We start from the raw sequence: 13,507 nt of genomic DNA, 5'->3' as shown, positions 1-13,507 counted from the left end.
CCTAGCATATGAGGACGATCATGGCCATCAACTAATAGAGACATGATCAGCAAAATTTACTTGCGAACTGTACTGTTTCACTTATGGCCGTTTGTACGCGGAAAGGTTTCTCATGGAAAACCAAGCATCAAAGAGACATCAACTGACAAAGACTATTCTGTTTCTGGGTCAATAGGCTGCCCCCCCCCCCCTCACCGCCTTCACCAAAATAAGGGAACATTCTGTTGATCAGTCATAATTGGTGTTAATGTCTAAAAGGGCAAATATTTTTGGCGCTCGGCGGTGACTCTTGTTGTAGGCCGTAAAATGGGGATGAAATCGGGGGACGAAAATTTGGCTTTGGCACCCACCCTCCCCCAATCCAAAATGCTCGCTACACCCCTGAAGTATATATATTACATTGTTATACTTATCGCTATGGATTAAGGAAAGCAGTGAAGTAAACTCTTTGAGAACAATGAAAGATCTTTACCGTGAAAAGTACACGCCTAATTATTTCATGTGGAATATTTTTCGAAATGTGTCAGGGCGGTGTTATACTATAGTTTGCTTTATGAAGCAAGGAAAGGTCGCTATTTTTCATATGGATTAAATTATTTAGGAAAATGGAAGATCTTGACCAATAAGTATACCTAATTACTTCATAAAAATGTCTGTGTGGATAATTTTCTTGAAAATGTGGAATATCCGAAAATATGTTTAGCCTATAGTGTAATATAATTTTTTCTGTGGATCAAGGAAATTTAACGTACGTACATATCACCATTCCATTCCGAATTAAATTCTCTTGGAAAATTCGTACGGATTTACTGACATGAAGGTAAAATAATTCATTTTTTTTTTTTAAATTTATGAGAGATTTTGGATCATATCTCCTACTTATTTTGGCTTTTGAAAAAAAAAACTTGATACGTATCCCCTAAAGTTTTTTAAGCTAGCCTAGGTCATACAGCTTGTACAGACATACGTGCGCACTATGTTGCAGTGGCGTAGGAAGGTACTGTTGAGTGGGGGGCTGAAGACTGATGGCCGGCCTGGGGAGGGGTCTAAGGGGAGGGGGTGTCCCCCTCCCCTTTGGAATTTTTTGCATTTCCAGGTGGCCTCAGATGCAATTTGGTGCAATATAGCACACTTCAACACCCACTCCATTTTGTAAACTTAATTTTGTATTTTCACCTGGCCTTAGATGCAATTTGGTGCTCCAAATGAGATTTTTTTCTAATTTGGAAATGACAAAGGGGTTTTCTGACTTACGAAGCGGGGGGGGGGGGGGGGCGGAATGATACTTCCGCCCCTCCACATTTTTCACTGGGGGGGCTGGCCCCCCCCCCCCAGCCCCCCGGTTCCTACGCCCTTGCTATGTTGTGTCTTGCCCGGTTTGGTATAATGGCTGACGGTTCCCCATGGCCGCACGCGTATTTTTTTTGCCCAGGACGAACGTGGGCATCGGCCAATCAAATCCCTGGATTCCAAACATGTGACGCTTTTTCAAAAAACATGTTCTGAATCTTGTTTTCCTAGTTTTGACCCCAGATTATGAACGACAATCCTTCATTTTCATAAAAACTAGATCCCTAACCCACTTTCTACACCCTAACTCTGATCTCAAACGAATTTGTAAATTCCTGAAAAAACCTGAAATCCACGTTCGTCCTGGGACAAAAAAAAAAAAATACGTTGGCCGCACAGCGGCTTTGCGTTAGCGGTATTATGAGTCCGATCTCTAGTTCTTATATTCTGCTCTATGGTGCAAACATCTCTTTTTTTTTGTTAGTCATCACTGATAAGGCTATAGTTTTTGGATCCGTTGTCGACCCGGAAAGGCCCCAAACTGTGGGATTTGATTAATCTTTCAAAAGAGAAGCAATGTCGCTTATTCTGCGGTCTGCTACCAACCTGCCCTGATAGGTAAGATTTCTATGTACTTCATTTAGGCATATATTAACAATTAAGTGTGTAGCCTACACCTCACTAATAATAATATGAAAGAAAACACGGACAACATTTTTTGAGGTAGAAAATTCGTAATATATGTGTATTTTCGTAATTCGTAATATATTTGTATCTATATTTACAATAACACAAAAGCATATTTACAGAATACGTAACCGACTCGACAATTTGGCTAACAGGCTATAGGTGAAGGAATGGACCAAAGGAACCGAGTTTACCTTTCGCAGAACGAGTATATAGAGAAGTGTTGTGCGATTTTACTTTCTGTAAAATGTTTTACCTTAAAAAAAGAATGACAAACACCTGAGTACGTAATCAGCCATGACAATAAAGTCTGAAAAGTAATTCCCCCTCCGTCGATCAATTAAATGATTTATTCATCATATAAGTCACCCCCACACATAAGAAAAATAAAAGCTCTCGCAGTTCGGGGTCTAAGCATTTTTGTCAATTCACATTAACACATTAACTCTATGTCAGTTGCAATTCCTCGCTTCACCCACCCCCCCCCCCCCCAGCCACACTAAAAATGGACAGTGCTGTACTGCTTTAGCTAACTCATTCTGGAGAATACATCCCTTCCCGCCAATATGTGATTTGAAAACCGCGTGTAATGCATAAATGGTCAATGAAACTTTACAGTGAAGTCTCCTTGTAAATATGCTGTCTGACAGCTATTCGCTATTTGGCACAAAGTCACGGCGCGTGAGTAAATCCTATTAGTTTTACAACTATGTGCATGTGTGTTTAGATATGGTAATTATTTACTGAGTTTATAGGCAACAATGATACTATTTATTGGTCTATGATGATACTCTTCACAGGGCTATGTACACGCCGATACAACAGAACCTTACAGAGAAAATTTGTTAATAATACAGCCAGACAAAATAAAGCATGCGGAATGCAAGGACTTGGTTTCCGAGAATAGTATAGGCCTAAGCTCTCTATTGTGTACGGCAACTGTGATGGAGATGAGGGGAATGTGGAGGGACGATGGTCGGTACGTTATCCCCCTCCTCCTCCCCCTCCTTCCCCTTCCCCTCCCCTTCCCCTTTCCCTCTCGTCAGGCCTGCTCGAGCTTGACGGGCAAAAATATTGGATATATCAATCCATTAAACTGGTTTAAGGCTCACTCAAGGCTTGTATCGAACTGACTGACATATTCTTCTACCCATGTCCCTCTCACCCCCCTCCCCCACCCCCTCTCTTTCTCTCAATCCTTAACTCGCACGGCTGCCCATTTGAATGAGTCTTCATGAAAAAAAAATTGTAAGTAATCAAAAAGAAATATGTTGTGCATTTAATGATCAACTGATGTATATAGACGAAGGTGCACTTGTATTGTAGCCTTAATTGTGTAGTGAGTGCATGTGTACAGAATTGAGAATTCTACTCGTTTGCTAGCTTATTAATACGTAGGCTACTGGCCTGGTGGATATGTTCTCATACTACCCGCGTGTTCACCAGACATAGTGAAGTTAAACTCAAAAGGAAATTTGCTTGTTCTCTTTTTATTTTTCGTTGCTAATCTCTCTATTTCTCTTTTTCTCTTTTTTTTCTCAGTCTTTTACACGTTGTTTTCTGTCTTATTCTTATTTTTCACTCAACCTTTCTCTCTGAAGAACAGTTTACAACTTATTTCTCACTCAACCTTTCTCTCTGAAGAACAGTTTACAACTTATTTCTCACTCAACCTTTCTCTTTGAAGAACAGTTTACAACTGACCAATGTCTCTAAAAAACACACTATTCTGTAACTCAATACAATACATGCTAATTTTGCATAACAAAAACAGAATGGTTGGGCAAACAATAGATTGCATTTTGAAAGTAATTGCCTATTACATAACATAGCAGGTGCAATATTGTTAGACTGCTTTACTCTTTAGAACACCGCGTACTCGAGACATTTTCAATAGTAGTATTGGAACTAATGGAAAATTAACTGAATAACATACTCGTACCCGTGTCTAGTGTGTTGTACTCAAACACGTACTCATACCAAGTGAAATTCTATACTATCACAATGAAGGTCATTACAGCCTTCACTAGTCAAATTTAATTCAAAACAATGGTTGCACGCTTTCAAGTTTGGTCTTTTATTTATTTTTTACGAATGTCTTAGTGCAATCAATCCAAATCTTATTTTGAGTAACACTCAAAAGGTTTGATATACAACAGCCGACGAAACGATAAAATAACATACACTAATTAATGGAAAATAATTAATAAGCAGCTAGCCTTTGATTCTCAAGTTTCTCTCTTTCTGTAATATCATTGCAATTTGGACATTCGGCTGAAACCATCCCATTATCTCTTCAAATTAATAAACATGTATTTGTAAATTGACTTAATGCTCACCTATAGGCTTCCTGATTTTTACTAATGTATACGATTGTGCATATGTGTCAGAAATAAACAAATTAATTTTCTTTAACTAGTCGAAAATCAGCTTTCTTTCATCGATTAAACAAGCTCTGTGATGTCCCACATATATTATGCGGTTCAATGCGGTTCAATTTTGCAATACCCCCCCCCCCACCTAACCCTCCACCCAATCCCTCCCCGGCCACCCTTCCTCCTCTTTGACACATTAGAGACACATACGTCTTCTGCTATTTTCCCACGAAATTCTATATTATAAGCTACATTTTGTAGAAAAAGGAAACTTCTTTTTTTACTGTATAACATTATACATATGTATTTAAATTTGACTTTTGCGTCGCTTCGGCACTTCGGATCGTTTTAGACGGCGAACCCTCCCGAGCGACTCTTTCTTCCGGGGATGTATATTTCGCGTATTGCAATTCTCTCGGATCGTCCGACAAAGACCGTTCTCTTTGTTCGGCCGTTTCCATGGCCAGACTTGCTACAGATCGAAAGCTAGAAGTTCTGCTTATCTGTCCATCGGAATGAACGTGGCCACCAGGCGTGTCTCGAGCAAGATACCTTTGATCCGGGTTCTTTGTAAAGACTGGGTTATCATAGGTGAAGTCACTGCTCGCAACGGAGGTGTTCTCGTCCTCTGGATTAATATGGTACGTTCTTGTGATGACGTCAGATAGAGCTTCTTCCGTCTTAGCTATTTCGTAATACATCGGTTTTGCCCTGCACTCGAATAAATCTTTAGATATTGAATTATACAAATTTGAGGACAGATTTTGCGCGCAGTTTAGATCTTCCACTAGAGATTTCTTCAATTCTGATATACTTTTAATCGAAACCTGGGAACCCAAACTATTGGCGCTCCTTAGACTTAATCTATCTCGAGGGCGTCCTCTTTTTAGACCCTGCCTCGCTAAATCCACCGGGTCCACGTTAAGAAGATGCCTCGGTGACTCCGTGACAATGCTGACCTCATTTGCATATCGGTCACTTCCGGTATGACGGTTCGTTTTCCCATTTTCATTTTGACATCCACGACGGTTATTTTGGTACAGGTCGTGGTCGTCGTGACTGGTCGCCGATGACGACCCATCTACGTCACACCCGCTGTCGTGCTTTGACGGGTCTGCGTCCGTCATAAACTGGTTTAACTTATCCGTAGCGGACCCGACATGAGCTTTCAAAGCGAGAATTAATTCTTCTTTCTGTAGTAAAACAAAAGTATATGAACGGAATGGAGAATTCTCGAATTATCGATTATATCTGAAATAGCTAGTTGTGCTTCACATTACGTCATAAAACTGCCGAAGAGAATCACTCAAGGTATATGTATCAATTAAAACTGATCTACAGTATTACATGCATTATGCGGACCTTCATTAGCTGGATCATGGATTATCCGGGTCCGATATCTTACTATTCACAACCGTGGCTCCGAGAGTCAGGCCGGACCTCGGAGACAATTATGCTACCCCCCCCCCGAACCCCCTTTATTGAGGTCTTCTCTTTCCGTTAAGTAGCCTATATTAATCTTTCTGTAGTAAAACAAAAGCATATGAACGGAGTATAATCTTCTTCATCCCACATTTCACATGGCTCCTTACTTATTGACTGCTATAAAATAGTTAAATTGGTGGTTTACGACTCCCTTCTGTTTGACAGGACATGTTAACCCTACATGTTAACCTTTAATGGATAATTTACCATTTCTATCACCAGACAATCCCAGACGATATCTCGCAAGACTCTTTGCGCCCCTCATTCAATTTAAATATATAATATTGTCACTGATTGCTTATCAATGGTAGAGTCCATCATTATTTCATGGCGTTTTTGTTTCCCTTCTGTCTATGTTGTCAATTGTTTGGCATCATAAATGTGGTCTTTAGATCTAACTCGTTTGTCATGTTCACAGACTGGTGATATAATCCAAAACTCCAAACAAAGTTGATGTCACCTTCAGCTATTGTTTTATTGATAATATAAAAACTACGTTCGGGTGAACTTTTTGTACCTTAGAGTCATCCTTAATGGAATTGTAACCAGTGGCTTCTCCAGATATTTCAATCTTGGGGGGCACGGGGGGGGGGGGGCACAGAACAGAACCATTCTTTAGGGGAGGGCACGTGCCCCCCCCCCCCCAGGCCACCCCTTGGCGACGCCATTGATTGTAACTCTTTATACCATCGATATTATCACCCTTCACTGAAAGCAGGCTTGGTCAGGAGATGTTATTGGTGAGACAAACTTGACTTAATTCTTGGACATCTTTTGATCTTCCAAATAAACCACTCTCATAATGGACCTGCGTATCATTACTTATTAACTTAAAGATATTATGTATACACCTATTGGTATCGTACTGCCCTTTGTTAATAGTGTGACCTTTGACCTCCACCATAACAATAGTTCTATTGCGTAATTAAAAGGAAAATCAACGTTATCGTTGTATTGTTAAACTTATTTTATACAACGTTGTGAACATGCACAACAGGTTATACGTAGATCCATATAGCGACCACGTAGAGAGTGTGCACATGGCCTGCATGGCAAATCACGAAACCTTTTTTAACAAGACCCAAAGTCAGCAAGTCGAGGCTGGTAGGAGCCAATTTCGTGGAAGACTTGTTTATGTTTAAGAATATTGTGGCGCAGTTAAATTCCCTTGAACCTAGAGAACGAGGTTTAAATTAAGCAAGACATGTTGGCTTATTACCACAAAGTTCACATTTTAGCCACAGCTATAAATATTAGATATCAAAGAAAACGTATCATTTGCTGTGTCATTAGTCATTTTACGATTGAAGTCTTTTGTTGATATAAGATGCCATATCGGGAAAGATTGTACGTCGTTAGACTTATTTAAAGGTTTGGATTGTTTAGACAGATGCTGAACATACGTTCGAGACGTATGACAAATAGCCCATATAATGTTACACCAAACAGTGTACGAGGCACAAGATGGTAAATTCACACCCTTTGTCGACTTCTTCTCCCCACTGATAACAAAAGTTATCAACTTTGTTCCTAGTTTTAATGACCCCATTATTTTTAGAGCTGTGCATTACGAATATATAATGCGGACTTGGAAGCTCCCCCCTTATCGCCCCCCCCCCCCACCAGACATTTGAGAAATTTCAATTATGTTATTAAAGTAATATAACAATATTGTTTGTGCATTGATGAACTGACGGGTGTTAGTGTTACAATACGTTAAACGTATTACACGCATGGTGGTGAACAGTTTTGTAGCATCTTATAAAAGAAGAGACAATGGAAGGGGGAAGGGAGGGGGGGGGGAGTTACTTAAGATTTGTTGGGTATATCTGTATATGAACATAATGTGTCTAAGATTTACAGAGTTACTTTCATGACGAACTTTATTCCTAGTTTTCTTCATCCCTATGTATCTCAGTAATTAATGGTATACATAACGGAGACATAACAATTAAGGCACTGGAAGTACCTTTCATCGCCGCATTCCCTCCCCCCCCCCCCTTCTCTCCCACCCTAGACATTTGAGAAAATTCAGTTATGTCACTAAGTTAATTGTAACCACAGCCATCCACCCTACCCTACCCCACCTCACCCTATGCCCTACCCTACAATACCCTACCCCAATAAAAAAAGCCTGCATCTACCCCATTTGACAAAATTTTTGCTTACGCCGTTGGAAATGACTCCTAGGCACACAGTTGAATGAAATCACGGATTAAACTCATTTGTACTTTATGAGAAAAGTCAGCCAAAATATAGTCTGGGCACATTAACCAAGCAGCTCCACCTCACTCTCAACCCCAGTCCCCATGCACGTATTAATCTATGTAACCATGCTTGGATCATGACTCTGTTACAGCCAAGTTAGTTCGAAGGGATTTATTTTTTTAAAGGAGGATCATTTTGTCGACTTCTTCTCATGAGAAATGGAATAACAGATACACAATGGAGTCAAATCAATGTTATGAAATCAACCCATCAAATTATCTCATAACCTTTAAGGAGATGCAAACTTAATCATCGTTATAGATTTATGAGATGGAGATAACTGTTATGAACAACCTCCCCAAATCATCCAAGGAAAATGTTATCCAATTTGAGAAATACCACAGATATAACGTTCTTTAACGCACAAAGTTAAAAAAGACTTGATCAAGTCTAAATATGACATCATCGAGCCACATGTGGTTCATTTTTTGTTGGGAGGGGGGGGGGGGTATGTGTTTTACTACATACTTTATTAATAACAATGTTCTCATGTCTGTATTAGAAATGAGAAGAGTTTTGAAATATGATGAATCTAACATATTTAAGCTCTTATTTCAAGCTCTTAACTCCATAGAATGCTGACTCTGGTTTCAAGGTCAACATTATTACCATTCTATCTTGAAACTCTGAAAAGAAAGACAACGGAGAAAATTCAAAAGTTTCAGATCCTAGTGGCACTATGACGTCACATATTTACATTAATTACCAGCATAAAGACCAAAGAAAGGTGATTTGGGTTTGTGTCCCTTTTTAAAATGACGTGAAAAAATGACGATATGCATATTCATCATCTCATGATGACGTAGTTAAACCTTTGTATCGTAGTTACCTCATTTAGTGCCTTTTTGAGGGATGCGTTCTCTGCAGATAACAGAAACAGTTCTTCCTCTAACTCTGTGAAAGAATGGTTCGCATTGGTCGCCAGATATGATGTCGTCAGAGACCGTGATAAAGGGAAATTACCGTTTGGTCTCTGCTTCCAAGCTCTCAACTGCCAAGCAATATGGAAAGAAAATATTAACAGTCAGTAACAGAATGACCCAAAATATAGCAAGAGCAGAAACTGATGGGCCAACCTTTACCTCTGGAGTTAGGCTTCTTCAAGCCCCCCCCCCCTCCCCCTCAGAGCAAAATACGTCACTGAGACCATATTTAATAATCCATAGTGTTTACACCCTCTCGATTGTCTTGGATGTACATGATGGGGTAAAAAAGCGTCCAACGAAAATACCGGTAGCTTTCGAAATTTGCAGCAACATTTAGCATTCTGAAAATATTGCTGTACTACTGATAAATTTCAAATTTGAATGGTCGAGATAATTGCACTATTAACATATACATTTTTCATGGTATGATTTGCATATTCAGTGATATATTTCACCAGCTGGGTATATGTTTCTTAATTTGTGAATACAATTATATCTAACGTTTTGAAGCCAAGTCGTAAAATATACACTGTGCACTTGTGTCTTTACGATTACTATGCATGCTGCAAGTACCCCCCCCCCCCAATGTCACACGTAACTGAGTGTGAGGGTGAGGGGAAAGGAAAGCAGGGCAGGGGGGTGGAAGATAAAATATTGACGGGAGGAAGCTAAACTGAGCAAGTGAGACTGTATCGGGATCACGTAGATAACTGATAACATTTTGATTACGTCATACAAATATTACTCAAGACTAAATTTGCAAGTGATCGACCAAGAGACCTTCCAAGATTTTACAAACAAATAAAAATAAATTATGTCTAAAGTAACGATTCCAATTCGATTCTAAAGCGAATTGGTAACGGGGCCCTTTTTTTAATATTTGGTTATGAATCATTAAGAAAAATAAATTTATATTATATTCTGAATGATTTCCGAGTTTTTCCTTTTATTAAAGTGTTTGAAAAAGGAAATTAATTAGTGGCCAATGAACAGTACCGGTAATATATCATAAAATGTTATAAGCATGGGATACATAACTAATTGACGAAATCCAATCTAGAGGGCTCTTTTAATGTAAGATGCATCTATTCGCAGTTTTGTGCAAGCACGAGCGTTCCTTTAAAATGGCTAAACTGAATTTTCTTATTTCATATTTTCTCATGTCTTGAAAGCTTGAAAATATACCAAACATTATCATGAATGTGAAAGAACTGGTATTTGTGCTTAAAATAGTCCTATATCAAACAATATATATAAATATATAAAGTGCATATAAATCATAGGAATCACGGGAAATATATTGGAACATTATTATAAATCATAATAATAAATCCATTAAGGGATCACTAAAGGTCTGATTCTGTGTTAAGAGGTCTCCCGGTGTTCAATTTATTTCCGTATCATGTTAGAGAGTATATTAATCAATCATGTATTGCAGATACCATTCAATCATAACAACGTGCTGCTATATAAATTTTTTGTCGCTAACTACATGAGACAGCGTAATATGTGTCGTTTGTTCTGCCATGGAGGGGTAAGGACGGGGATGGGGAGGACGGGAGGATGGGGAGGGGAAGGGAAGGAAGGACGGGGAAGGGAGGAAGGACGGGGTAAGAAGGACGGGGTGGGGGGAGGAAGGACGGAAAGGGAAGGGAGGCCGGGCAGTAAGTACTGGGAGGGAAGGGGAAGGGAAATGGGGAGTACAGGGAGAAAGGACGGGAGGAAGGAAGGAAGGAGAGCGGAATAGGGGAGAAGGACGGGGAGGGGAAGGGGTAAGAAGGACGGGGGGGGGGGGAAGGAAGAATCAGGGGTATATTGGCCTATGGGCATACCGGATGAGAGCGACATAACAATGTAGAATGCATTAAATTTGCGTTTAATGAGACTTAACCTGTTCACCGAAGAACTGTTAATAACGGTGCTTTGTTACAATCTGGATTAGAATTTAAAAGTCATAATATATTGCATATCATATATTATATATAATATAATGTATTATATATAATATATAGTATATTATAAACCATGATACTATACAAGGCCTACGTATACAACCCAAATAACGTGGATAAAGTCCAGACGTACTGGGGTTATTATAGCTGAGAATGAGTTTGGGAATGGCGCCGTTTCCTGGAGGTGAAATTGTCCATAAGACACAACCATTTGGAGACGGTGTGAAGTGGACGCTCGGACACTATTCACTGCCATACCGTATTGTTTTCCTGTCTTTTTTTTTGGCAATATCTAAACGTAATTCCTATATACTTTATCGTATAACGTTTGTAATACATGATGAGCCATTGTACATACCTTAGGAATGTACTGTAAAAGTAACACCACGGTAGGACAGATCCACATTGTGAGAGCCACGCATGCGTACCACGCATCTGGCATGGTCATCAACATGGAAGAGAGCGTGGCAGTCAGTGATACTAATATAACGCACGTATACACACTAATAATAATACACGCAGAGTCGTTCATCGCTATCAAAGCGACATTGCGCGTCGCCCAGGACAGATGCGTGCCGTAGAGTAAGACAGCGGCTTTGGATAGGGCTATTATAATCAACCACATCTCATAGCGATTGGACGAACACATCCCGGCAACGGAACTTGATAGGGTCTGTAAATATGAATATTCATGAAACAAATTAAAAGATGTTTATGAAGAAAAGTTGTTTTATGCAAAACCGATGAAGTTAAATCTCGCCCAGTTGGGACAATTTTTCTATACTGTAGTGTAATGTCCCGCTTCAGAGCACTCGTATTGTCAAAACGAGCAGTATGAATATCCTGTTTCTATCAGATCAAGGTTAGGAACTGTTTGTACTGTCAATACCAGTGCTTTGAGAGCATGATATTGGAGTACAGATTAGAGAGGTATTAGCATTAGGAAATTGTCCCAACTGGCTGTTAAAATCTTGTCGGATGTATGAATATACATATACGAAATTATACCTCGTCAATTATTACGTCACATGTCAATCATCAAAGGGGAATTATCACAAAACTAAACTGCTTTGCAATGAGGGGAGGGGAGGGAAGGCATGGGGCGAGGAAAGTAATACTGTAACATAATTTTTATTCATATAAATTTATTGATTTAGTCTACTATTCTCGTTCAAGCTTTACACGATCGTACATTTACGTAACTCCAATGAATATGCATGGTTATACAATTAATGGCGTATTCTCCATGTTGGTTTACTTACATTCGATCCATTTTGCGATTGAGCTAAATACATCGGCGGATCAAGTACCATCCAGGCTGCTAAGATGATGACGTCAACAGTCACTAATCCGATTATCATGCATATTAAGCGACTATCTTTAATAACCTGTTCAAACAAAATACAACAAAAACAAAACTTACGAGAAAAAATATAGTGATATATAGATTTCTGTTGTCAATGTTAAAATGTTAAAATTTTTATAAAAATTCAAAATATTCCCTTGACATCATTCTAGACAGCCAATGAAAGAATTTAGGGGGGGGGGGGGGAAATAAATTAATATCAAAACAGTTCTCCCGAGGCCAAGAGAATAAGAGACCTTACCTCAAGTAACAAGTCTTATATAGATTGTTACCGGTACCCAACTTGCCGTTGCCTATATATATATATATATATATATATATATAAATATATATATATATATATATATATATATATATATATATAACCCCATGCAAGCATGCAGTAAGTATACGTAAAATAGCAAACTTTCAAACCTTAAGTCTCTTACAATTTAACATAACTCTTTTTCATCTCATAACTGCCATTATTATAACAATTATTTACATTTTTCGAAAACAATTTACTCAAAACCAGGGTATCGATGATATATAGCCTACGCATGGCATTTTGGCGCCAGTTTATACTACAAGTGCAACAGAACTTCTCATTCTGTCGATATAAACTATTGACAACGTTTAAATTGTAAATGAATTTAAGCAATGACGTCATCAACATTGGTTAATTCCAATCAGTCGATATATTTATATGGGTCTTAAGCAGACGATTTCATTACCATAGTTCAAGCTATTTTGTCTTATCATTTTGCATATTCATGCAATAAATAGTGTATTAAAGCCAATCACGCGGCATTAAATCATCAGTGTCTGTTAGGTTGCCATTTTTTTTTTCTAGAATTTTGGACAAACTTAAGAACTACCACCCAGAATTAGATTCCAACTATATTTAAACTAAAACGAACTCCAGTTTTAAACGGGTTTTTTTTTTTTTTTTTTGGTCACTTAATGAAAATTTCATTAGCGAGACGGTACTTAATGTTTCTAATCGATTCTAAACTTATATAAAATGAAAATTGAATGATGATTCCAATCAATGAATTTTATCGGAATGTCATCGATTGCTTTTCTAAACTCAAGGAAGGCGATATATACGTAAAGGGAAAACGGAAGTACAATGGAGTTAATGTTCTGAGAAGAAAATACTTCATAAATAAATTCATT

General features: G+C 38.6%; 1 protein-coding gene across 1 annotated transcript in view; it reads right to left on the bottom strand.

Moving 5' to 3' along the window:
* Positions 1 to 4,529: 4,529 nt before the first annotated feature.
* LOC139977841 (probable G-protein coupled receptor 156) overlaps positions 4,530 to 13,507 on the bottom strand; it is a 62,689-nt gene continuing 53,711 nt past the window's right edge. The window contains exons 5-8 of the mRNA XM_071987527.1: positions 12,246 to 12,371; positions 11,342 to 11,656; positions 8,935 to 9,096; positions 4,530 to 5,545 (exon numbers count right to left, since the gene is read on the bottom strand). Coding sequence (XP_071843628.1) covers positions 4,646 to 5,545; positions 8,935 to 9,096; positions 11,342 to 11,656; positions 12,246 to 12,371 — 1,503 coding nt within the window. The 3' untranslated portion in view covers positions 4,530 to 4,645. The remainder of the gene's footprint in view (positions 5,546 to 8,934; positions 9,097 to 11,341; positions 11,657 to 12,245; positions 12,372 to 13,507) is intronic.

Source organism: Apostichopus japonicus, chromosome 12, assembly GCF_037975245.1.
Source record: "Apostichopus japonicus isolate 1M-3 chromosome 12, ASM3797524v1, whole genome shotgun sequence".
NCBI lineage: Eukaryota > Metazoa > Echinodermata > Holothuroidea > Aspidochirotida > Stichopodidae > Apostichopus > Apostichopus japonicus.
The sequence above is the reverse complement of the archived record's forward strand: the minus strand, read 5'-3'. Positions and strand labels throughout refer to the sequence as shown.